We start from the raw sequence: 27,850 nt of genomic DNA, 5'->3' as shown, positions 1-27,850 counted from the left end.
CTCTAAAAGATGAAGTTTATTAATGAAAAAAATAAAATTTAAAAAACGCAAGTAAAATTTTTGTCTTAAACCGTTTTTTTCTTAGCTCACAGGCCATATGAAAAGTATGTGGAAGAAAAATTTGGTCTGGGACTTACAGTTTGCTAACTAGACTCATATATTTCTGACTACTTGATATCTCTTTTTGGATGACTAATAGCCATCCAGTAAGCCACACATTTAACATAGCTCCAAAGTGGAACTTTTGATATTTCCTTCAAATCTGTTTCTTCCTTTGTTTTTACTCTTGCCAGTTGATGGTGCCTCAGCCTATCCTACTGCCAAAGCCTAGATTCTAAGTACTGTACAGTGAGGAAGCTTGTTTGTCTTGTTCATGTTTATACCCAAGTGCCTAGAAAGGTGCCTAGACAGTGTAGCACTCAGAAAAGATTTTTCTGTTTGAATGGGTGAATTTCTCTGCCTTCAGTTTCTGCATTTGCCTTATGGGGTTAATGTTTACCTTGCAGGAGTGAGGAGTGGGGAACAGTGTAAGAAAGAGAGATAACATGTACAAAATTACCTCCCATGACACCTGGTCTGTAGTAGGCAATGTAAACATTAGAAATAGAAGTCATCATTTGTGAAGTAATTATTTTCTGTTCATGGAATTAACAACAATAACAATAGCACCTATATTTTTTTACCCTGTGAAACATGCCAGGGATTGTTCTAAAATTTTTACCAGGGTTATTCCATTTCATCCTTATATGAAGACTTTACAAAAGTAGGTCGTAGTCATCCCCCTTTTTAAAAATTTAATGATGCTAAAAACAAACATGTCAATCACTTGCCCATGTGGCTCCAGTGGCTCCAGTGGCTCCTGAAGCCATCCTTTTACTTCCATTTCTTATAAAGCAAATACAAGGACGTCCCCAAATGAACATGGAGTTGAAGATCAGTGAGGTATTTCTTCACGTGAAAAGTTATTCTGCAGCTTCCTTCAGTGACGTGAGGCATTCCCAGCCAGGTGCTCCGGCAGCATCGTGTGCCCAGGCTGTCATGGCCTGAAGCATAGTGGTTCCTTTTGCCTCTTTGCTTCTGTCTGTGCTCAGGCACCCAGCAGTGACATCATAGTAGCCAACTATAAATGAACATTGGCGCCCGCCCTATTCATTCTCCCAGAGACCTTCCATCTTTGGGCGTCAGTGTTTTAAAGTAATGTTCTTTTTCCTTTGGCCATACTAGCATTATAAGAAACTAGCTCTGTATGGAAAAGCTCAGATTCATTCATAAAGCTTAATGGAATGAAACCTCCCATGTTCATCACACTTGAAAGAGCACTGGTTATAAAAGTGAATCTTAATAATTAATTTGGCATTTCTTATAACCTGTAATGACCTTCATGTTTCATTATATTTAATTGCTGGGACTGCTTCTTTCTCTTGGAGTGAAAAACTCTTAAAAATTTGTTCTGCCTTTTCAAATAATTAAGCCATATTTTTAAAGTAATGTAAGTATATATAATTCATCTTTACATCTTTTTAAATAATATATTTTGTTAATTTAAACACAATGAAGAAAACTGTTGGAAGTGGCTATCTGACAGAATTATTGATCTTAGAGCTTGAAATACCAGAACTGTGGAAATGGAAAAGGGGGACAAAAGAAAATGAGGCTTGCTCATGCAGTCTGAGGGGACCAAGTTTTTTGTGTGAAGGATTATTTCACAGCTTCATTGAAATGAAGCACCTCCAGCCAAGTGCTCCTATGGCACCCTGTGCCCACTACTATCTTAGCAGCTTAGTAATTCCATCTGACTCCTTTCTTCTGTCTCTACTTGAGCACCTAGCTCGAGTATTTAATCCATCACCCTTTCACGTGTCCTAAAATAGGAAAGGAAGAATAAGGAGCAACATATGTAGACTTTTGAAGTTTCATTAATGGTAATAACATTTTTGCAGGGCTGCATGGAGTTTCCTAGCAGTGTAGTGGTGGTGGTTTAGTCACTGAGTCATGTTCAACTCTTTGTGACCCCACGGACTATAGTCCGTCAGGCTCCGTCCATGGGATTCCCCAAGCTGGGATACTGGAGTGGGTAGTCATTTCCTTCTCCAGGGGATCTTCCTGGACCAGGGATTGAACCTGTGTCTCCTTCCTTGGCAGGTGGATTCTTCATCTGCCTATAACCTTAGAAACTTCACATGAAGCAAATGAGACTGTGTAAACTTGTGAAGGAAAATAATAGAATCTCCAAGTGATTATCACCATACTTTTTTCTATTAATATGTTTCTATTGTGGTTTTACCTTTGTGGTTTTAAGCAGTTTTTGCAAGATATTCTGAAAATCAAGTCCCATTTTCTCTTTTTTTTTTTTGTATTCTAATAGATGGAAAAGTTGATTGCTTTTTCATAAATTGAAAATCAATTAGTATATTTAAGTGTTTGATATTAAGATCATGTAGGAATTTGTACAAGTGTACCATGTTTGGAAGAAAACCACCAACAAAATTTGAAACTTAAGGAATCAATAATCAAATCACAAATTCAATGTATGGAACATCCAGCCCAAAGGTGACCTTTATTTGTGCACATTACTATGACTGTTAGTTGAAATGGCTGTTGTGTCCTTTTGTTTAACTCTTTCAACTACATAATCCTTGATTTGGGTTAGCATGTGGCCAGGCTCTCTCATGGAGGCTTTTGACGTCTTCTAACATTTTCTCCAGGACCTGTATTTTTTACTCCTGTAAATTTCTTTACTAAATAATTCCTGAGGTATTCTAAGGTGTTCAACAGCAATGAACATGAAATAGGATGGACCCTATCATCATAGTCTCATAGGTAAGACATAAAATAAGACACACATACACACCTAACTTCCTCAAGGCAAAGCAGTCACATGAAAAAGAAACAGATAATGGTTGATATTTATTGCAGGTTTATATAAGCAGATACTCTGCTGAGAGTCGTAGCCTATACTTTGATTGTCAGCACAACACCCATTCCCTCTTTCTTCTTAATATCTAATTCCAATTTAATTTGGGACAATAGTGCATCTAGCTATAAAAACTCAACTTCCCAGGTTCTTTTACAGTTTTGAGTAGCCACATGAACTAGACTTGGCAGATGAAATGTAAATGGAAGTCCGTGTGGTAGTATTTTTAGGAAATCTGTTATTTCCTGGTAAATAATATCAGCTGGCTTACTATTTCTATTCCTTTTCCTCTCATTTCTTCTGTTTTGAGTGCAAATGCAGTGCCTGGAGGTGTGACAGCCTTTTTGTGACCATGGAACCACAGGCTAAGATTGGAGAAGTAGGAAATTGCAAGGAACCTGATTTGTTGACACTCCAAGCTGTCTAAATTTATGTTTCATGAGAAAAATCGGTCCCAAATTGCTTAAGCCATTTAGCTAACACAGCCATATACAGTTGTAATGACGTATATGCATTTTCTCAGTCTTTAAAACAATTTTTTGAGATAGGTTTTATAATTTCATTGTATAAATGAGGAAACTGAGGCAGAATTGAGTATTTATCTCAATCTCATTCTGCCAGCTGGGATTTGAAGTCAGGTGGTGTGACCTGGAGCTCATGGTTTTAGTTCATTAGACATCTGGGGTAATTTGGAGTCCCAGGAGATTAATCCCAGTCTCAGAGTAGCGTGAAGGGAAATCTTGCAAAGCTTTGTATAGGAAGTGGACTTCACTGAATCTTGACAAATGGGTAGGATTTTGATACAGACATTAAAGAAGTTAGGAGGGCATTCAAGGTAGAGAAAAAGGTATTGCCTATATGTGGAAGACAGTGGGCTTTTGGCTTTAGGAAAGGAACCATAGGGTTGCAGAGTTGGAAGGTTTATAAATTAGGTTGGGGCCACGTCATAAGATTTCTGAATATAAAGACAAAAAGTTTGAACTTCTTACATTCATAAACTGGGACCTGATGTATGGAGAACTACTGAATTCTGATTGATGTGATGCGTATTAAGTGTTTCAACAGAAATGTTTATGAACATTTCCCAGAATTACAGATACATCTAGAAAGTTGAATTCATACTTTATTATCCTTATTTATTATTTTTCTTTCTTAGAAATAAAGTGTCTGTTATAAAGATACTCTTCCTAAAATTTAGAAAATCCTTTTACTTTAATCTTGGGCGCCACCTTGAGGTTTAAAAAATCCTTAGTGTAATGGTTTTGAAAGAAAAACTAAATTGATGGCAGTTTTTCATAGCTGGATCTTGTGGTTCAAATTCTGTCTATAGGAAGTCTGTTGAAGAACTTTATACAAAGCATTTTATGTATCCTTAATATCTGATAATTTAAAAGTTATTTACGCTGTTGTATTCAATTTACTTGTTTTTATTTATAAATTCAAATTGTGATAATTTGCCATTTTTGCTGTTATACAGAAAAAATTTCCCAAAGAAACAATTATAAAGAAGAATAAATGTAGTCATTTATTCTTATAAATAGTCTTAAGCCGCATCTAATTTTCACTTACATGAGAGCTTTCAAAAGGGCTTGTGTTCCCGTGTACACAGTTTGTTTGGTAAAGACCTTCATTGTTTGACTTCAACATGTTCAGTTCCTTCAGGCTGCTTTATCCACAAACCCAGAGGTAGGTAATTTAAACATCTCCTGAAGCAGAAAATGAGGAAGATAGCTTTGAAGAACTGAGATACAACATTTTTTTGAAGATGCTAACTCACCTATTCATAAAGCAGGATAACTCACACCAAGACTTGCCATGGCTGTTAAAGACAATCCCTACCTGTAGCAACTCCAAGAAGCAAGGTAAAGTGAGAGGAAAAAGTAAAGAGAAGAAAAACAATAAGAAGGCAAAATTAAAAGGATGCACAGACACTTGGTGATTGGGAGAAGGAGCTGCAGAAGGAAAGGCAGGAACGCCTTGGGGTCTGTGGGCTCCATTCGCCCGGGCCCTGTCCTCCCAGAGCCCTGCCGGGTGAGGACCTGGCTCATCTTGTAGCCTCTGCAGACTCTCACCTCTCCCCCACGCTCTTCTTTCTTAAGTTTCTGGCCTTGTGTCCAGCCCGAGGATATTGCTGGGACCCGGAGCCCCAGTCTCGTTCCAGTTTGGAAGGCCTTGTTAGAGATTGTGCAGCTTCCCGGGTGGTGCTAGTGCTGAGGACCCGCCTGCCACTGCAGGAGACTGAGAGACGGGGGTTCGATCCTGGAGTTGTGAGTATCCTCTGGAGGAGGGCATGGCAGCCCACTCCAGTGTTCTTGCCTGGAGAATCCCGTGGACAGAGGAGGCTGACAGACTACAGTCCGTGGGGTCACAAAGAGTGGGACACAACTGAGGGACTTAGCACACACACAGATTGTGCAGATCCAACCTTGCTTAGATCAGAGGCCACCTTTGGCCTGGGGATTCAGGAGTGCCTCCTTCTGGCAGGGCGGTTGGACCCTTCATGCCTGAATTCTGATGTGGTCACTCTCACTGGTGTCTTTAGAGACCACCGCCTCCAACTGTAGTTGTGGCTTTTACCTCTGTTGCTTCCTCACACTACCCAGTGTCACCCTGACTCCAGCCACTGACCGCTTCTTATCCTCAGCTGATCACAGTGAAGGCAGAGTCTCAGCATTTGGGGCAGGGGTCAGCAGTGGATCTTCCCTCAGCTGACATGGACTAGCTTGCCCCCAGCTGCAGGAAAGCGTTTGAAATGAGACTGTCACCTCCCCAGCTAGGACTGTCCAGCTCCCCTCTTTCAAGTTCAGCCCTCTGTATTCTGTTACCTGGAGGTCAGGTGTGAATGGGTGGCAGGGAAAGCATGTTCCATACAACGGCCTGTGAACAGGCAGCTCGTGCCCAGCTGAGGTTGCATCAGAACCTCTTTGAACAGTCTGAAGACACCCCACTTCTGCCTCCACCCAGGCAGGGGAGCATCTCTGAGGAAAGAGGCAATGCCAGCCCAGTTGGGTGGCCTTAGTGTTTTCCTGGACTACTTGGCTTTATGCATCCTGCGTTTCTTGATCTTTTTTGTTATTCAGCCATTGGTCTTGTCCTCCATCTCATCTGAGCTAAGCTCCTCCAGTTTGATGATGGACGAGGTGTGTCAAGCTCCCACTCTCCTCCTCTGTGCTCTGAACTGTCAGGGACGCCCTTCCCTCCTGTGGCTGGTCCTGGAGTGATCCTTCCTCCCGTCTGACCTGCTTTGAGGGCCAGACTAGATGTGGGTGGATATGCATTCCTGAAAGGCCTAAGTGTAACCAACATGTGCTCTGCAACACTTAAACTTAGCGATCTCCGTTGTCATCTGTCAACTGACGTGTGGGAGAGCCCTTCCTTCTACAGAAGGCCATTTTCACCCGGTTCTTCTAGACAACCAATCGATTGGCCATACTGTACACCATGATGAGATCCAACCTTTTTTTTTTTATGCCCAAACACAAATTCTCTGGAAAAATATATGAGGACAACCAGTCACCAATAAACTACAGAACTGACTTTGAGGGTTTCCCTGGTGACTCAGATGGTGAAGAATCTGCCTGCAATGCAGGAGACCCGGGTTTGATCCCTGGGTTGGGAAGATACCCTAGAGAAGGAAATAGCAACCCACTCCAGTATTCTTGCCTGGGAAATCCCATGGACAGAGAAGCCTGGCAGGCTACAGTCCATGGGGTTGCAAAGAGTTGGACAGCGACTAATATAAATAAATATAAGTGGAGCTTGGAAATGCTGGTTCTGTTTCTATAAGTGAGACCCAGCTTTTCTGGTAGGTTTTTGTTTTTGTTTTTTCAAGCCACTTCCTTTAAAATCACCTAGGGATTTTCTGTGAATAAAGCATTTTTTTTTTTTTTAGAGAAACTTATGTTATAATGAGAGAAGGAAAAAACTACAGAACAGAAATCAAGAAACAAAGACAAAAAACAATCCCAGTATGGGCTTCTCTTCTGAGGTTTCTCCAGGTGGCCCGCTGGACGTGTTACACTTGCTGTGGAATATTCATCTTGTCTCTCTGTGATATCTGTCTTTGTGTTTGGCATTACTGAGCCTTAGAGGTTATCATGAATGCCAGTTGTGTGAAATAAGCACAACTGACAGGATTTAAAGGCTAAGACTAACCTTTCTAATCCATCTATTCCCCATTCTGCGCCTTAGGCCATGCCTCTTCTGCAAGAATACACTACATCCTTGCTTCTGTGAAGGGAGCTGCAATAATTTCCTGAATGTCAGTCAAAGCCTTTCTCCTCGAGGAGTTAGAAAAATTCAGATTTTTCCCTCTGACTAGACAGGAAAGGAGCTGTAAAGACTTTTCAGAATAAGATGAGTGTTGGTATTTTTGCCACACATGCTTAACTTTTTCACTTCTTTGATCATTGAGAAATAAAATGTATAGTCCTTTTCCCTCTCTCCTCTCATGTTAGGCTTATTAATAAAGTTAATTCTGAATTTAAAAATATATCTAGAGGACTTCCCTGACAGTCCAGTGGTTGGGACTCCACACTTCCACTGCAGGGGGGTGCAGGTTTTATCCCTGGTTGGGGAACCAGGATCCTGCATGCCGCCTGGTGTGGCCAACAGTAAATAATAAATAAATAATTTTTAAAAATTAAAAAAAAAGCATGTCTAAAGATAAATTCTTGATAGCTCAGTTGGTAAAGAATCTGCTTGCAATGCAGGAGACCCCAGTTCAATTCCTGGGTTGGGAAGATCCCCTGGAGAAGGGAAAGTCTACCCAGTCCAATATTCTGACCTGGAGAATTCTGTGGACTGTATCTATAGTCCTTGGGGTCGCAAAGAGTTGGACACAATTGAGCAACTTTCACTTTTCACTTTCAGAGGTAAATTAATTCAGTAAATTACTATAAGATAAATTCATCAATGTTAAGTGAAAGCTTTTTGTTTATTATTGTTCTAAGTGCTAGGGATACAAAATGGCTCAAGTTCTTACTCTCTTGGATCATGTGTCCTAGTGAGTGGAGGAACAGAAAATCATCAGCGAGACAAATATGTAGTATGTTGAGAGATGTAAAGTGCTATGAAGAAGAATAAAGCAAAGAGATTGGGGATAGGGGTAATGGGGAGTGGGGAGTGGTGTGCTGTTTTACATAGGATGGTCAGAGAAGGCCTCTTAGGTAAGATGTTGTCTGGGCAGAGGTCTGAAGAGCTAGAGGGAGTGAGCCTCTCTGATATCTTGAGGAAGACCAATCCAGGCAAAGAAAGCAGCTAGATGTAAACGCTAAGGTGCTCTGTGTTTTCAAAAGGTTCAGTTCAGTTCAGTCGCTCAGTCATGTCCGACTCTTTGCAACCCTATGAACTGCAGCACGCCAGGCCTCCCTGTCCATCACCAACTCCCGGAGTCCACCCAAACCCATGTCCGTCGAGTCAGTGGTGCCATCCAACCATCTCATCCTCTGTCGCCCCCTTCTCCTCCTGCCCTCAATCTTTCCCAGCATCAGGGTCTTTTCCAATGAGTCAGCTCTTCACATCAGGTGGCCAAAGTATGGAGTTTCAGCTTCAACATCAGTCCTTCCAATGAACACCCAGGACTGATCTCCTTCAGGATGGACTGGTTGGATCTCCTTGCAGTCCAAGGGACTCTCAAGAGTCTTCTCCAACACCACAGTTCAAAAGCATCAATTCCTCGGCGCTTAGCTTTCTTTATAGCCCAACTCTCACATCCATACATGACCACTGGAAAAACCAGGAAAGGAACTTATTTGAAAGGAATTTATATGATATAGTGAACACTTTGGCCTTTTTTCCAATGAGATAAAAAGTTGGACAATTCTGAATGAAAGAGTGACATGATTTCATTTCTGTTGTTAATTTTTTATTTTTTTCATTTCTGTTATTAAAGAACCATTTGATTGATATTAAAAGCAGTGCAAGAAGGCAAAGGAGAGAGCAGGTCAACTAGTTAGGAGGCTGTTATGTAGGAGACAGTGGGTTGGACTAGAGTGATAATGATTAAAGAGGTACTGAGTATGTTTGATTCTGGAACTATTTTGAAGTAGAGCTAACAGGAGTGTCTGATGGATCAGATGTGAGGTATGAGAAAAATGAGAGGAGTCAGGAATGACTCTGGGGTTTTAGTGTAAATAACTGAGTTGCTTTTGCTGAAATGGCTGGATTGGGGTAGGAGCAGGTTTGGTGGTTGGTGGAGAGGATGAAGAGTTCAGTGTGGAGCACTTTCAGGTCGAGCTGCCCATTAGATACCCAAGTGGTGACACGGAATAGGTGGTTGAATATTGGCCTGAAGTTCAAGGGTGAGGTTGGGGCTGGAGAAACAAATTTGAATGTAATCAGTGTGTGGACAGTTTTAAAGCCATGGGGTTATGTGAGGTCATCCACGGAGTTAGTAGAGAGAGGAAAGAAGAGATGGGGGACTGAGCTGTGAGCGTGTCCAACGCTTACAGTTTGGGAAGGAGATGGAAAGGCAAAAACCGAGAGAGAGAGTGTTGTCCTAGGGGCAGGGGAAGAAATTGTTCAAGAAAAGCAGCAGTCAGCTTTGCTAACTGCTGCTGGCTTGAGTAAGATTAAAGATTGAGATTTGGCTCTTGGATGTAGAAGTCACTGATGGCCTTGATGAGAGCATTTTTAGAGAAACCATGGGAACAAAACTCAACAGGTATAGATTTGAAAGAGAGCAGAGTAGAGCAAACAATGGGATTTGATATAGACAACTTCCCCTGAGGAGCTTTGTTATGATGGGAAGCATGAAGGGTCTTTGGGGTCAAGGGATGGGATTTTTATTTCTTAAGAGCTCGAATGGCATATTTGTATGCTGGTGAGAGTTATCAAACAGTAGAAGAGAACAGCTGATGATACAGAAATGAGAGGGGAAGTATCAGGCAAAGAGAGATGGGATCTAGTGCCCAAGTGGAGTGTGGAGGAGAATAAAATGTGCTGGAACAGATACGAGTAGGTGGGTTGGTAGACTTGGTGGTGGGCGCCTTTGGAAGATCATAAGGTTAGCATAAGAAGAGAGGCAAGGAGTTGGAGGCTTGAGGAGAGAGGAGCGTGAGAGGAGGACTAGAGGGAGAGAGCGAGCTGACTCCATCAGTGTTTTTCTGGCTTCACTGGGCAATGGAAGCCCCAGGGGGATTTGTCAAAACACCAGTTGCTGGGCCTTACTCGAAAGTTTCTGATTCAGTTAGGTCTGGGGAGGTGCCTAAGAATTTGCAATTTTCAGGATTTCCCAGGTAACGCTGATGCTGCTGGTTCAGAGACTAGACTTCAGGAACCACTGGGCTTGGAAAATGGGTGAGGAAGACTGAAGCAGCACGGAAGTCCTCCTGTGCCTGGCAGTCTTGGATGTAAAGTGAATTTAGTCAACTTAGTTGTGTGTTTTTCTCCAGTCCTGTTTACCGGCTCAAGAGCTGGCAGCTGTAGGCCCAAAGTTGGACCTAATCAGGAAAAAATGAAGAGTGCTATTGCCAGTATATCTGGGGCATTTTGCTTTCTCTCTGATGCCTTTCTATACTAAAAATACTATTTCTACATCTTTTATTTGAAACAGAAAGGATTAGAGAATCAGAGATCGAGAAGGGAAAAAAATGAAAGCTTGTGGTTGAAGTTATTATAGGATTTAGAAGTAAAGTGGAGTAATATCTACCTCTGGTTTCGTATTTCAAGGAGAAATGTAAACCCTTTTCCCTCAAATACCTGTTAACTGTACTTTTTCTGCAATTTACTGAAGAAAAACATTCTGAAGTATACACTGAAAAACTGAAATTCAATTCTTCTGTATTTATAAGATGACATTCATCACAAACTGAATTTTAAGACCATTATATTGGTCTTTGCAAATGTTCATATCCTCCTGCAAAAATAAGTGGTTAAGTGTGGAGCTTTGTGCACAAGAAATGAGTATTGGAAATGAGAACTCAGCTGTTAGAATGAGGGCCACAGCTCATTAATCAGAACAGAAAAAAAGGACTGTCTTCCCTAATAAGAAACGGTATTAATTCAGATGTAGTATGTTAAGGAGCAATTTAAATATAGTATATTTGCATATTAGGCAAGTTTTAAGTAACTGATTATTTTCTTTTATTAAAAAAAAAACAACAGATTTTGTTGGAGCCAGGCGTGATCCAGGATGTGTTAGCGGCTGGCAGTCACCTGCAGTTACTGGAGCTTCTCAATTTATGTTCTCACTATCTCATCCAGGTATGTAAGCTTGCATCTTGCTAGTCTGCCCTGCTCGCTCCTCCCCCTGCAGTAACCCGGCAACTGGAGCCCAGTGACAGAGAAAATGCAAGAGGGGCGGGCGGGAGATGTGGCCTGTGGTGGTGGAATTTCCCCAGGACACAAGTTGAGGCTTCTAGGAGGGCAGCTGCAGCTCTCAGCGTCCCACCTCATGTCCCCAACCGTCTCCGCCCACCCTGGGCCTCCACCCACCTTGGGCAGCAGGGCAACTCAGCAACCACAGACAGGGTTCACTGCTGGGGCCCTAGGAGATGACACCGGCAAGGGGCTTGACTTGAACCAATGCTGTCTGGTTGTGGAAATGCATGAAAAGTTGGATAGTCATTTCAGATTTCGGTAACAGTAGCTAACATATCATGAAGTCATATATAATTAATTGCTGCATGAACTTCTCAGGCAGTAAATTCTGGAGAAGTGATGAGTGATCTGTGCATTTTCGCCCTGATTTGCTAGGTTTGCAGGAAAGGCTTTGCGAACAGGAGGGGGAGAGTAGCCTGTCCACTGAGCACCTGCGCTTGCTCACTGATGCTTCATGTTTGGCCCTCACAACAGGGTACACATTATGATGGGTAAAAAATCAAAGATTTGAAATAATCCCAGTGTGCCCATAGCTGGTGAGTGATAGGCCTTTCTGATTCCAAAGACCTTTTTGTTTCTCCTTGGATGAAAACGCTTTGTTTTAATAGGAAGACACGGGACATCTTAGGCAGGTAGTACGTCTTATTTTGCAGAGAGTTAAGTACCAACCCCCTATCTTGAGATCCTCCAATATATTCTGCTAGTATGACTGTTAACTTGCATTTATTACATGATTATAGCAACAGTGAAAGTAAATTTGAAAAAATAATAAAATCTACATAATTTAATTCTACTATCCTTGTGCACATGACATGTTTGTTATTAGTGAGTAGAAAAATCCTATTTTTTTGGCCTAATTATTTCCTTCCTAATAATTTCTCTAATTTTAAATATAGCCATTCTGTTACTCATTAGGTCATTTCCAAAGCCCTTTCTCGTATATCATATTATTTCATCCCCCCAGCAACCTCAGGAAATAGGAACCAGTGCTCCCTAGGGAGACAGTGTAAGGGATGTCAGCCATGTTCAACTAAGGGGCAATTCCAATACAGCGGATGAAAGTTTTATCATTATCTCAGCATATTTAATCTAATAGTAAATGTTTAAATGTTCTATCTTCTTTTCCTTCTGATTCCCCTCAATATCACTGGGTGATATGGGATAGCTATTTAAATCCCTTTCTGCAAGTAACAAATGAGAATAACATTGGTTATAAGACTTCGAATCTGTGTGTTCGATTTGTGAAATTGAAATTACTTTTATTTGACATTTTTACAACAAATATTACAACTTGTGCTTTCAGCATCATCACCTGATTCACTTTTTCCCTGGTAGATAATAATTAATGATGTGTGTTGACAAAAGTTTGCTTATGGTGCTCGCTATCATGATGCATATTAAAATAGTGTGTATATACAGGTGTGTGTGTGTGTGTGTGTGTGTGTGTAAACTATAATTCTCTCTAAATGAGAATTCCAGATGAACATGGTACATTCATGAGTATTTTTCCCTACCCATCAGATGAACCTGTCGAAATTTTGCCTAACTTGTATCACTTTGGAATTTTTAATTCCTGCAGTTCATTGTTTGCTCTGGAAAAAAAGTGTAACTTGCACACAGATGTGTTTTCTGGATAGGTCATTTATTATTAGCCTGCTTGAACAGGGGTTAAAAATTTCACTTTCTTTTCACCAATGTTTTCATTTCATTCTCTTACGTAACTTTCCTTTTCCTTTTTATCTCTCATGTTACAAGATGTTCAACTTTTAGAAGGAAATTTGACTGTAAGTGGATTAGAACCATTTGTCTGCAGAAGCCTTCATTATGTCAGTCTTTTACAGATATATCCCCTGCCTCTCTTTTAGGATTATCAAAGTACCAGAAGGGGTCAGTCTGCTTTTATGTTTTGACAGAGTCAAATAACTATACCTATTTATGATTTTTTTGGTATTATTGCTTAAGTAGTTTTGAATTTTCTATGGAATCATTTTATTGGGTATATAAAACATTTTCTGTTAAAATGAAAAATCTTTCGTGCTTTAACCGTAGTTAGAAATTAAGACCCAACATCAAAGCTAGTATATTCTCCATCCTTGTTTGGTGCTTGCTAAGTCGCTTCAGCCGTGTCCAACTCTTTGCAACCCTATGGACTGTACCCCACCAGTGTCCTCTGTCCATGGGATTCTCCAGGCAAGAGTACTGGAGTAGACCTTGTTAGGTACAACAAGGAGTTTGTGAAGCCATTTTCCTAAGATGCCTGGTATTATTTTGTTGTTCTCAGAGTAACCATTATTTCAGAGATATGAAGGGTCGACTTTGGTGCCTTCTCCTGTCCTCTAGGGCTCATTAAAAAGCATGTGCTAGGAGAAGTGCTAGGTGGACACTTCCAGAAACCCACTGCCCCACCCAAGCCACCCCAAGCCTCCCCAGCCATCAGCTGTTGTGTTGACCTGAAGCTTCTTCAGCACATGCCTGGATGCTGCTGCTGCCCCCAGCCAAGGGAGGGGACACTTTGAGGTCACTGTGTGGCCTCCTTTCTCTTGCTTTTTCTCTGGCAGGCTGTTGAGGGCCAGGAGCCCACATCACAAGAGCAGCATCCCTCTGTGTCAGGGAGGATAACCACAAATTAGCCTCTCAGGCTGTGAGGTCTTCCTTGTCCTGTGAGGTCTTCGCTTATTCACTTTTGGCCCAAGGCCCTCTCACTGGACCTCTCATTGAGAACACACATGGTCTCAGTGCATGTTGGTGGGATTAACTGGTAGCGTGGCCGTGAAAACAGCCAACTCATTGAGGACGGGATGGCTGCAAGGACGAGTGGCTTACTGTAATAGCCCATCATCCTAAGGGGTTTATAAACAACTCCTCAAGTGTGCATCCTTTCTCACTGCTTTGCAATGAAATTCTGTAGGATTCCATCCTGTATAGCCTGTCGTGTTACATATTATTAATAAGCATGACCTGTCAGACTTACCTGCTATCTGAGATTCAGTCTCAAATGAAATGTGAACGTTGCTTTCCCTGTTGCGCCTTCTGCTCCTCTTTCTTGCCCACTGTACTCTTTTTAAAAATTTCATCAGAAAAGTGAGCCAATTCACTAAAGAGCAATATTTGTTTTAAAGTAGGCCCAGTAAAACATGTAAATTTTCTTATTTTTCAGAGTATGCATGTGTACACACATGTCAGTCACTGTGTTAAATCTTATAAAGGAATCTCTGCAGACCATCCTCAGGACATGGGCTGTGAATAAAGGGATTCTAATGTGGCTGCTGATTTACTGAGTCCTTCAGATAAACATTACAAACTTTCTGAGTCCAGCTTTCCTCAACTTTGATTTTTCCTTACCTTTTTAAAGTTAGCTTCTGAACATCTCTATCTAAGCATCACACAGGCAGTTCAGATCCAACATGAGAAAAACCTATCCTTTTCTCTCCTGGTGGTACCATTGATCTGTTAGTTGTCTAGAAATTTGGACAGAGTCTCAGAACCCCCTTCCTCATCACTGTATCCAGTCAGTCATCAAGTTGCGTTGATTCTACCTCCTGAATATCTCTCAGACCAGGTCCTTTTCTTCAGTGCTCATTTTTTTACCTTTCTTTAGACTCTCACCATCACTGGCTGTATGTTATGAGTTCATCATTTCCTCCTAAGGTCTCTGCTTGTTTCTCTATGCCAAACCATAGTCCCCAGAGCCATCATTATCTTTCACAGGAAAGAGAATCAACGTTTATTGAGAGCCTATCTGTATTGAGTCTTTTGCACAGAGATTCCCATTTCTCCTCTGCTGAGAAGAGAGGAGAGTTTGTCCTTACAGATGGAGAAACTTAAAGTCAGAGCTAGGATGTTGATCTGGTTTGGAAAACCCTACTAGCTTCCCTAATGACCCTTGGGCCGCATCATTTCACCTACAGAAACCCTTAGCCCGGCCTCCAAGGCCAGGCCTGATCCTCCTGAGCCTCATATCTTGTCCTCACAACTTTCCTAGTCTGCTCTGTTCTGGACACTAAGGCCTTCCTTTCATGTTGGAACTTGACACTGGGAGGAAGGACTAGGTGGTGGAGATCCTCAGTGGAGAGGCAGGACCTTCAGTCACCACCTTCAGATTGTACCAGGGGTCAAGAGCAGGGAACACACACACACACACACACACACACACACACACACACCCCTCCCCCAAACACACACACCCCTCCCCCAAACTCACACACACACACACACACACACACACACACACACACACACACACACACCCCTCCCCCAAACTCCCCTAGCATAAGATCAGGGGTCCTGGCCACTTGATTTTGTGCTGTATCCTCTGAAAGTGATGTATTAGGAGATACACATGCTTTGCTCAAAATGACTTTTTTTATAGTTAGCTTTGTAGATTTTGTACTCAAAAAAAAAGGTTTGTAGATTTTGTACTCCCTCCCCTAAATAACACATGGTATATCTTATTATTTGATGAGTAAGTGATCTTTTGGTTTGCCAAGTATCAGCCCTTATTATGAAATGCAATTTAAATATACTGATGAGAAAGAACTCTCACTAGACTTTCTGAATAAGACCACCAAAGTGGTGAATTAACTCCTTTTGATAGGAATATGCTTTTAGTATCTGCTCCTAGGCAGCAGGTGGCAGTGTGAATCCACCAGAATTCAGTAGTTAATTTAAAGCAAAAATCAAAAAAAATGAAAAGAAAAATTATTTATTTTGCTACATATTAGTCTTCTGACCTAATCAGTAAAAAAGTCATTATTCACACCACACTGGGCAATATGCATTGTAATTTTTAACAAATAATAGGAAACTGTTAATGTGTTCACAGGAAATACAGTTTTGTCTTGGGCTGCTGTGGTCATTTATCACCACACTTTGTGAAATCACTCATTTGTTCTAATTTGAATGTAAATGACTCTAAGGTTTTACAAATAAGGTGACAGACTCACATAAATGTAATTGCAGGGTTCATCTCCCTCTTTTTATATATCACTCATTAGGTTATGAATTAAATACATCGTATTAAACCAGGGGCATGTCCAATGATGATATTGTAATGGCAAATTACTCTATGCTATTAGAGGTGTATTTTTTATTCATGGACATTAATTTGTCATTAAGCGGCATTAGTTTAGCACTTTTATGGGGAAGACGTGACCTGAAAGAGGAGACGTGCTGCTGCAATGTGAGAGGCAAAGGGTAGGAGTGTTCTAGGTGGAGTATTTTATCACTATAAGGAAAACTGGGCGGGGTGGGGGGGTCTTTTTTTTTTAATTTGTTTTGTTTTCTGTTTTTACAAGCATAAAAGAGCATTTCCCCAGATTGAAGGGATTGTTCTGTTTATGGTGTGGGTTTTTGGGTCACCTCGTAAAGCGAAGCCAAAATTCTTACTATTAATCATTCAGAAGCCAAGAATTAAAGGGAGCAGGAGGGAGGAAGTGACTTCCTGCCCTAAATCTCCCTCCTCTGTGACTGATGCTTATTAGTCATCCCTTGTCTTCGTTTAGTTTTACACTAAATGGGCTGCCATGAGAATTAGTCATTTTCTGTCTTCAGTGAAGGTACAGAGGTGTAAAGGATGTTATTCTCCCGTGAGGGTATTAGGAAGAATTCTGGGTATTATGGGTTTTTGTTTTTGTTTTTCATAGATGGTGGTTTTTAGTGTTCTTTTACTTAGAAATTGTTTTTTCCCTTTCAACTTCGAGAAGCGCTGGATCCTTGAAATAACTTCACAGCAGCAGAAAGTATCTGAGTGCTGGTTTTGCATCCCTTTCCTCATGGGCTGACATGGTTGAAAGTGTCTTACCCACCCCAGTTATACTGTGGGGTTCTTTATTTCTTACCCCCTCCCTCCTATCACATCACAGGGGCTCAGTGTGTTTATTGGTCAGCTCAGGCTACCATAACAAAATACCACAGACCGGGTGACATAAACGGATATTTATTTCTCACAGTTCTGGAGGCAGGAAGTCTAAGATCAGGTGCTAACATGGTTAGGCTCTGATGAGGGCTCTCTTCCTGTCTTGCACATGGCCACCTTCTGGCTGCGTTCTCACATGGCAGAGAGACCGCAAGCTCTCTGGTGTCTCTTCTTAGGAGAACACTGATCTCATCATGAGGGCCCCACCCTCATGACCTCATCTAAACCCAGCTGCCTCCCAAAGGCACACCTCCAAACACCATCACACTGGGGCTTAGAACGTTTAAGTTCTATGTTTAAATACGAATTTTGGAAGGATGCCATTCAGTCCATAGCAGTGTGTACTGAGAATGCTACATCCACTCAGCAAACTTCTCCTGCTTAAATACTGAAATTTTGTATTATGGGCAGAAAATATGTTAATAAATAAGTCTTTTGTTACCCATTGAATACAGTTTTTTTAAGTTGAAAATACTTTCTATGGGGATTACATTTAGCACTAAAGATCTTGCATATTTTACAGTATTTTAATAGATTGTCATTTTTTAACTAAGTAATATGGCAATGACTTATAGGAGGTTATCTCTTCCAAACAATGTATTATTATAATTTTAATTATTAAATTAGCACTGTCTCCTAGATACATAATATATAGTCAGTGTTCTAAATGGAATAATTTATCCTCAAGGTTGAGAAGTTATAACTTACATTCATTTTTCTCCACCACTGAGCTATTTTTTCCCACATTAGATAAGACAGATGATTGTACCAACATATATATTTAATATGCCCCTAATCAAATATACTGTGTGCTATTCCATAGTTCACTAGAGCTGATGCTTTTGTATTTGGAGAAAGTTAAAGTACAAATTTTGGAAAATACATTACAGTTTAATCTTTCAGATTTTTTTTTTTAAGTCAGTGAAAATGATCAGAAAGGGTAGGAATGTATCAGCCTTACTTAATCATCGCCAACTACTAATTACTTGTTCTAATCATGACTATTTGCTATCTGGCATGGGTAATCTAGACTGTCATATTTGCCAAATGTCATTAATATTTGGCTCTAAAATATATCATAAGTTTTTTAGTAGCCATTTTAGGATCTCAGTCAATTTTTTTCACATGCTATTATGTTGGCTCTTTTTCCCTCAGCCCACTCCAAAGGATGTCAGTGACAGCTCAGAGACATGCCGGCTGGCCAAGGAAGTCATTTTGTCATTTTAATTTGTTATATGGATAATTTAGGATTCACCGTGTCTTCTTTGTTTATGAGTTTTTAAGGAGAAGAATGTCTTGAAGGATTTTTCTAATATTAGTAATTTCTATTTTCAGCTAACTATTTGTTGTCCAGTGGGCAATTTTAAAATCACTTTCAACGTATTTTTCTCAAAAATAAAATGTTTCCAATGTTTTACTAATGCCAGAGTTCAGAATCAATAAAGCAAATGAAATCAGTCACGCTTAATTCCACTATCAATACTCAAAATTAGAGGCATTAAAAGAAAATCTATGTTTCATTTAAGATATTCATCCTCCTGCCCACCCTCCACCTGCAAATATTTCTGCCCATAGTTAAATGTCTGCTCTGTTCTCTGAGGCTAAACTGGCTTTCAGCAACTTGATCTGTCAGGTACCGCCTGTGTTACCCATAGTTCCAGTATCTTCTCCGCTGGTACCTTTGTTTCATTTTTCAAATAGGATCAATAAGATGGGAGAAACTTTTCTTCTTCTCTCATCACCACAACCCGCTCCTATTAACTACCAAACTGGGAACAGTGTCTGTGCGTCCTTACCGCTTATTCATTCTTCAGTTCTATTGAACTCAGTCCTGGCCTTCATTACTCCTCAAAGGCTGCTCCTGCAAAGGTCACCAAAGCCTCCCGACGGTCAAAGGCAGTGGGCCTTTATGGGCTTTAATGTGACCACTCTATGGCCTTTCAGTTCTGGGAGCTCCTTTCCTTCCTACACCTCTCTTTCCTCAAGGCTCTCTCCTAGTTCTCCTCCTCCTCCTTTCCAGTTCTTTCACAGGCTCGTCTCCCATCAGCTCCATGAGTACCCCCTGGGTACTCTGGCACCTCACGGGTGCTCATCTCTTCTGCTCACCGTCTCTTCTTTCATCCGCGCGTGGAGGCCTCTGTCCCCTGGCCCGCACTCCAGCTTCAGTGTTCAGCCCTGTCTCCTGGTTACAGACTGTGTTTCCAACCCTGTCCTTTTCCTTTCTCATCTCCTCAGTGTGCCCGATTCTTACTGTACTGAATGGCATGTTTTACCCTCGCTAAGCCAACTGCTTAGTCAGCATTTCCTCTTGGATGTTCCACAGACATGTGACCTTTCTGAGAGTTAACCCAAGCCAGAAATTCAGGAGTCATCCTAAAATACTCCATCTTTGGCAGCACAAACCTTTCGGCCTTACCTCCTTAACTTTTTCTTATACTCTTATTTTTGAAGAGGAGTTTTAGGTTCATGACAAAATTAAGAGGACGATACAGAGATTTCCCCTGTACCCCAACATGTGAATAGCCTTCTCCATTATCAACATCCTCTACCAGAGTAGACACATGTGTTACAATCGATGGACTTACCGTCACTATCACATCACCATCACCCAGAGTCTGCAGTTTATGTTAGGGGTCACTCTTGGTGTTTTACCTCCTGTTTTAGGTTTGGACAAAATGTGTATCTACCATTATAATATGATAAGAGTAGTCTCACTACCCTAACAATCCTCTGTGCTCTGTCTATTCATCCCTCCTTCCCTGTCTTAACCCCTGGAATCACTGATGTTCTTACTGTCTCCATAGTTTCATTTTTTTTCCCAGAATGTTGCATAGTTAGGTTCATATAGTATGTAACCTTTTCAGATTGGCTTCTTTTGCTTAGTAATACACATTTAAATTTCCCCTCTGTCTCTTCATAGCTTGATAGTTCATTTCTTTTCAGCTCCACATAATATTCCATTGTCTGGATACCAAAGTTTATTTATCTATTTGTCTACTAAAGGACATCTTGGTCACTTCAAGTTTAGGCAGTTATGATGAGCTGTTATAAACATCTGTGTGCAGGACTTTGCATAAACTCCCCTAATTTTTAAAAATCTCTATCATTCTATTTCTATTACCACCATCTTAGTTCAAATCCTCAATACTTATTTCCTGGGCTAGAGAAACTTCCTGATAACCAGTGAACCTACCTGTCTTCACCCTTGCCTCACTTTATGCATCTTAAAGTGGTTCAAATGTTCCATTTAAAAAAAAAAAAATTCATCACGTGCAGCATGTGAGATCTTAGTTCCCCAAGCAGGGATCAAACCCATGCCCCCTGTATTGGGAGTATGGTGTCTCAACCACTGGACCACCAGGGAAGTCCCAACACAGGTTCTGTTTTTACTGTGAAATATCCTATCTCTTTAGCCTTTTAAAAAACAGTTTACTACCCGCACGCTATAGCACGGTCATTGCAAACTGCATGCACGTCCGCACACTCAAACCTCTCTACATGAAGCCTCCTTCTCCATGGATTATTCTTCTCTCACAGTGTCACCCTGAGTTCCTCTTTAACCTGCAAGGACTTTGCTCACGTGTTATCTCCTCTTCCAGAGCTGATCAGTCCATCTCAGAGTTAGATTTCTCTCCTTTTCATTAATTACGGGGTACTCTTCTGGGGTGCTGATCATACCATATCACCGGTGTTGATTTGCTTTTCTGTCTCCCTGTGATACAAATTCATGTCTCAGAGTTATGTGACCTTGGGCAAAGATCACATAAAAAGAGGTTACACAACCTCTTTGCCCACATGCCTCATCCATAAAATTCAGATATGATATTGTATGTACAATGTACACCTTAGGGGTGTTGGCATGTTCATGATATGGCGCATGCAAAGTATATTATAGCATAGTACCCTACACACAGAGGGTATCCTGAAAACCAGAGCCAGTACAGTGGCATACCCATTTCCATCACTCCTGTCTTCCTTCATTCCTGGAAATGTCACAAACTTTACTACCTACTTCCAATCAACAGCATATTGGACAAGGCTGTCCCTGGAAATTTTGGAAATAATAACCATTCTGGAAAATGTATTTTTCCTATGGGCCACTTCTCTTGGCTTTTGTAGAAGTGCATGTATTATTTTAGAAAAAAAGTCACAAATAATTATATGAACCATCTCTTTCTCCCTTCCTTCTGATAAGTGAAAACATAACACTGAACTGATACTTTAATAAATAGTAAAAATTGATGCTTTTAAAAGCAACATAATAGTTGGTGCTGCTGCTTTGTAGATAGGAAGTTTTTGTTTTATTGTGTTCCCCCTGCCCTTCCTGTAAGTAAAACATCTTGCTCCTTCCTCATTTACAGGATTCAAGGAGAAATTAGAAGACTCTCTATTTCTAGCTCTAGTGCATCGTAGTTGCTTAGAAACATGTTTGTTTGAATTCCTTCTCCATGTGCCAAGTGAGTCCCCTATGAGAGGAATTTTTTGCAGTATAGCCGCATGGTGTCCTGAGTTCCCTGATTAGGGGATGTATAAGCAGTGCATTTGTTTAACAGAAGAAAAGTGTAAGTTATTCCTTACCGGAAGACTGCTATCCAAATGTCTGCCTCCCTCCAGGGGTCTTTCCTTCCCCGACGTCTCTCCCACCTCCACTTCCCACTCTCCCTCCACAAATATCCTGTAGAGCAGGCTGCCTACCTTTTCTTGCTGCATCTCAGGGGGCATGTGCTCGGGCCCTAGGAAATGATTGCTTATCTGTGTCATTAATTTAGCTCCAGGTACAGGTAGGTTCAGTGGTAAAGAATCTGCTTGCCAGTGCAGGAGACACGGAGATGCAGGTTCGATCCCTAGGTTGGGAGGATCCCTTGGAGGAGGAGATGACAACCTGCTCCAGTATTCTCTGCCATGGACAGAGGAGCCTGGTGGGCTACAGTCCACGGGGTCGCAAAGAGTTGGACATGACTGACTGAGCTCACACACACACGCGCATGCACCATGGCCTCAGTCCCATACATTCACATCCCACATGTATCATACAATATATCCCACTTCAGAGTCTGGGATGAGGGACTGGGGTCTTGCAGCTTGTTCTGTTGCTTGAATATGTTTTTGCAGGTTAGAGCTATTCCTTTCTTCACTCAAATGTGTACTCTGTATCAGGGGTTCTTAAACTTGACCATGTGTGGAATCACCTGAATAGCTGGTTAAAGCAGACTGCTGGGCCTGCCCATACAGTTTGATTCAGGAGCTATCTAAGGAGCCTGGATATCGGCATCCTAACAAGTTCCCAGGTGATGCTAATGTTACTTCTCTGGGGACCACAGTTTGAAAGCCACTGTTAGATGCTCTTGCCACCTTACTACACATCAGTTCTCAGCCTGTTAAGTAACTGATTTCAGATTTTGAAAGTGTCATAACATCTAGATAAATTTGAACTGGTCCCAGTTATAAATATATAAAAAATTTTACATTATATAACAAAATTTGTAAATATGATGTAAAATTTTGATATTATATGTCCTGCATAGCATCCAAAATATAAAAAAAACAACACAATACAGAGTTAAACAAAAAAAAAAACCTTACCAATCTTCATTCTTATGTATAATAATGATTGACAAAGTCTATGTGAATAAACTGAGAGATTGTTGAAATTCTGCAGCATTGAGCTAATTTTCAGCAACTGACTTTGAGTAACACAGCTTATGATGTATGTAAATGCATCATCATTACTTCCAGGCTCTACTATTCTTTAAAAATATTTTAAGCTGATTTGGCCTCTCATCATTCAAAAAAGGTTTGTGATTCTTGAAATTTTCATTTTAAAGCCCCAGTTGCTCAGATAGACTATTTTTCAACTAAAAAAAAGAAAAGTATACATTAAAATCCTCTATAGAGTCCATAATTTAGTGGCAATCGCCTGAAGTGCTGAGGCAGCTCTAGTAAACTTTTTGATAGCATTTTGCAGCACATCGTGACAAGGGCCAGAATTATTAGTTGTTGATGATGGCTGTGTCTCTGTACTTCCTTCATACTGGATTTCCAGCTTACTACAGACTTTTCCAAGGAACAATATAAAATTATTCATGAGCCTTGAATATTTATGCATACAATTGATTATGAAAATGTACTAGTAACCTAATTGTAGAGTTCCTCTGTTATACAGCACAAATATATTTATACAGGCCTTCAAAGACTTCAAGAATTGGAGCATGCCGGGATTTTCCTTGTATTTTTGAGTTGCTTCTAATATCTTGTTTTAGTCAGAGCACGTTGTATTTATGCGTATTTATATCAATACACAAATATATAGTTGCATTTGGTTGTCCATATATTTTTGTTTGTATACAAATATATCTTATCTCTGTATATTTATACAAATAAAAATATCTGGTTTTACATTATTTTATCATATCACAAATAATCTGGCCTGCATTGTCAATGATTTGCTCCTCTTGTTTTTCCATAGCTATTAGATTTTATCCCATCAACTCTAATATTATGGAGAAAGCTCACAGGTTCCTTTACATGCTTGATATGTCCGATGACTTTTTTCTACATGATTCATCTCCAGGCATTGGATTTTGTTTCAGCGTGTTCCAAAGGGCCAGCCCTTCACCACACACCCACGACAAAGCCCTTTATGTTGCTTTCTCTAATCCTGGAGTGCAGTCCTTTTCTGCAGCACCAGGTCATGTAGTCACATAATACCTTGATTTATAACTCGGTTGTAATCCAAATAGGAAACAGGTGGAATCACAACTGGGTATGGTGCCTTGGATATTAATGGCTTGGCTCAGCAGTGGAATTTCTAAAGCTGTATACACTCTTTTTTGCCTTAATTATGCATTCATTAAAAGCTTTTATACCCAACAGAATAAAGTAAATATTTTTTGATCTCCATAGTGTGCTCCCAGACTGTAGATTTGCACAGCAGGGTCTTGATAATCTGAATAAATTGTATTTCCCCAAGGAGTTTATCTTTCAAATAAGGTCATAAAGAAATGCAGCTCCTCCATCCTTAGATTTCTCTGTGTGCCTTTTTGGCTGTATGTAATACAGAGCTTGGGAACCAGAGTACATTCTAGTAATGCCTAGCTGGTGATGGCCTGGTATAATGTCTCAATCTATTCTCCCTTTTTATCTCTGATAAAGTGTTTTGTAAGTACAAAAGTAACGATGGTTTACAACAGCTATGATTTTTGCTGTCATTTGTAGAAAAATAAAGTCTATATTAGACATTCAGCATTTTCCTCTCTTTACCCTGTCTGTGAGTAAAATCTGTGGAATATGCAAAGCTATAGCTTAAGAAGGGTTAATAGTATTTTAAAAAGGAATAACAATAATGGTGATTTAGTCACTAAGTCGTGTCCGACTCTTGCAACCCCATGGACTGTAGTCTGCCAGGCTCCTCTCTTCATGGGATTCTCCAGGCAAGAATACTGGAGTGGGTTGCCATTTCCTCCTCCAGGGGATCTCCCCGACCCAGTAATCGAACCCAGATCTCCTGAGTTGCAGGCAGATTCTTTACCGACTAAGCTACAACGGAAGCCCATAAATAACAATAATGAGATAGCTACTATGTTGAGCATCTACTATGTAGAAGGTCCTTTGCATATGTTTTTGACAATCCTACCACAGATCACCTTTCCCATTTTTCTAATGAAAAAATTAGACTCACCTTTTCCATTCAAAGAATTGGACTTCCTTTTTCCACTTTCCTACTGAGAGGTTCATCACTTGCTAAGGTCATCCATATGTATCAGCTTCAATGCATATGCTTTCCCTGCCACACCAGACTGAAGATGCAGCCAGTTCCTTGTCCACACAATTTACAACCTAGAGAAGGAGACAGGGAAAATATAAAATTGTAGACTCAAATAAACATGCAGAAGTTGAACTTATCATTTTTCTCAGTTATAAAGAACAGCAATATACCTACTATTGAATTGTAGCCCCAAAATGACATACGGTTGTGAAAAGTTTAGGCAATAACTATTTTTTTCCTCTCTCTCTTTCTGGGCTGCCATATGTGTATATTTATTTATTTTATTTCTGGTTGTGCTGGGTCTTCAGTGCTGGGTGTGGGCTTTCTCTAGTTGCATGGAGTGGAGGCCGCTCTTCCTTGCAGTACCTGGGCTGCTTGTGGTGGCCTCTCTCGTTGTAGAGCGTGGGCTCTAGGTATACAGGCTTTAGCAGCCGTGCCGCGGGCTCAGCAGCTGTGGCTCCCAGGCTCCAGGGCACAGGCTCAGCAGTTGTGGAACACAGGCTTAGTTACTCAGCAACATGTGGGATTCTCCCAGACAAAGGATCAAACCCATGTCCCCTGCATTGGCAGGTGGATTCTTAACCACCAGAGAAGCCCCCTGGCTACCATATTTTTTTTCCAGTGTGGCTAACGTTCTAGGCATTTTAAATATTTATATATTAAAAATATTCAATCAGTTTATTTAGTATATAATAAATTATTCAAGTATTTTTAAATATTAGAATACTTCTAGAGAAGTAGGATAATCAGTGTTTTCCCTGTAAACTAAGGAGTAAAGGCAATAGAAGTTGAATTTTTAAAGGTATGATAATCTTTATTATTTATTCACTATCCACCAATCAAAATTTATAAAGTAGCCACTTGATGAAGATAGAGAGGAAGATCTAAAGAAGTACAGATTCAGTCTGCACCTTTACACACAAGTGAAAGTGAAGTCGCTCAGTCGTGTCTGATTCTTTGCGACCCCATGGACTGTAGCCTACCAGGCTCCTCCGTCCATGGGATTCTCCAGGCAAGAATACTGGAGTGGGTTGCCATTGCCTTCTCCAGGGGATCTTCCCGATCCAGGGATTGAACCCCGGGTCTCCCGCATTGGAGGCAGACGCTTTCACCTCTGAGCCACCAGGGAAGTCCCCTTTATGCACAAGGGCTGAGTAAATGGCTCAAGTATACAAATAGCTCCTGAAATTAGAAGTCAGCGGAGGGAACAGGCCTTCCAGCTGGAGTGGTTTGGCTTTCTGTTAGGAAGAGGAACCTGATCCTGGTTGTCATCCTCCTTCCCAACACTGTAGTGTTGTACTTCTGTTATACAGCACAGACATTTATATATTCTGGTTATCACTCAATACAGAGAGAAGTAAGGTTCCTTTCAGCATTCTAAGAAGCCTGTGAAAGGACAGAAGACCCAAGATTCACTGTGGAAGCCAGGCCTGATACATCTGGCACAAGTGGGTGTTCCCCCATGTTTATCAGTTTTATAAAAGCCATGATGGGTAGTTAGCATCAAGAGAGATCTAATATTGAAGTTCAGATTTAATATTTGAGAGCACCTTTCTCAGTTAATCGTGAGCAATCAGTTAATGTTGCTCTGTTGTAAAATCAGACCTATAACCAAACTGTCTTTTTTTCTTTCCACTTGAAGTTATGGATATGCTTTAAAAAAAAAAAAAAAACTTTTAAAAAACATGTTGCTTTTTTTTTTTTTTTTTTAAACAAGGAAAGTGTCTCCTGGATTATAATAGGTTAGAAGATAGTGGATCCAGAGGACCTTTTATAATCTATCAATGAGGCTACCCTGGAAGTTAACACTTGGAGTGGCATATCAGTAAGAACTTTGGCCTAATCTGGGAGGAGCCTCTCAGCACTGTGGGACAACAGTTGTTGTGAAATGTCTCCCACATGTTGGTCAAATTCCTGACCAAGGGGAGGGACTGAGAATTGGAATATTTCCTGCCGTATCAGTAAACAAGGATGTCACAGTCATCAGTGATTGCAGCCCTCCAGGGAGAGTTCCTGAGGAAGGCTGTGAATACCTGCCATCTAGCGGCCACCAGGACTGCAGTCACTCCCTACGGTGAGCCCCAGGGGAGCTCAGGATGGGAAAAACACAGGATACTGGCCCAGGATAGCTGAGATGCACATGAAAGGAGTGATTTTGGTAAGCCCAGACTCTTGCATCTTCCCATATGTAGAAAAGCACTAAATTCCTTAATTTGAGATCTCTGGTTTTCTGCCCTTGTGGCTCAGCCGGTAAAGAATCTTCCCACAATGCAGGAGGCCTGGGTTCGATCCCTGGGTTGGGAAGAGCACCTGGAGAAGGGAAAGGCTGCCCACTCCAGTATTCTGGCTGCACTCATGAGTTTGTGACATGACAATAGAAAGTGGGAGGATGGTGTTGGAGGGAGGTCCCACCTGACTTTTGAATGTCACATTTGTAAACACTTAAGAGAGCAGAAAGGATAGCTGAGATGCACATGAAAGGAGTGATTTTGGTAAGCCCAGACTCTGGCATCTTCCCATATGTAGAAAAGCACTAAATTCCTTAACTTGAGATCTCTGGTTTTCTTTAATTAACAATAATCTGATGTTCAGAAAACCTGCCCTTTGTTGTAACACTTCTATATAACCTGACTCCTCCCTCCTCACCCCCTCAGAGAACCTGGCCTCCTCAGACCAATTCCCTCAGGGTTACTTGAGATGCTCTCTCCTGGGCTTGAAGTCCTAAAAATTTCCACCAAATAAAACATAACTCTCAAAATACAAAAACCAAATGTGTTGGTTTTTAAAATTCATAATCCAACAAATATTTTAAAATTACAATCTGTGATAAAGCATTGTCATTGGTATTGTGCAGGATACAAAAAGCATAAGATATAACACCTACCTTTTACTAGCTTACTGGAAGCTTTTTACTTACTGGAAGATATCTGCATGA

At 40.8% G+C, this 27,850-nt stretch overlaps 1 protein-coding gene across 7 annotated transcripts in view; it reads left to right on the top strand.

Annotated features, from left to right (window-relative positions):
- The window catches only part of KLHL32 (kelch like family member 32), a 205,483-nt gene that overhangs the window by 99,885 nt on the left and 77,748 nt on the right, over positions 1-27,850 (top strand). For 5 of the 7 annotated variants that reach the window (XM_043890029.1, XM_043890028.1, XM_043890033.1 and 2 more), the window contains exon 5: positions 11,021-11,119. The exons of the other annotated variants lie outside the window; for them this stretch is intronic. In XM_043890029.1, coding sequence (XP_043745964.1) covers positions 11,021-11,119 — 99 coding nt within the window. The remainder of the gene's footprint in view (positions 1-11,020; positions 11,120-27,850) is intronic. 7 annotated transcript variants of the gene reach the window in all.

This window comes from Cervus elaphus, chromosome 28 (assembly GCF_910594005.1).
Source record: "Cervus elaphus chromosome 28, mCerEla1.1, whole genome shotgun sequence".
In the NCBI taxonomy this organism is placed as follows: Eukaryota; Metazoa; Chordata; class Mammalia; order Artiodactyla; family Cervidae; genus Cervus; species Cervus elaphus.
This window is presented reverse-complemented; position numbering and strand designations above follow the sequence as displayed.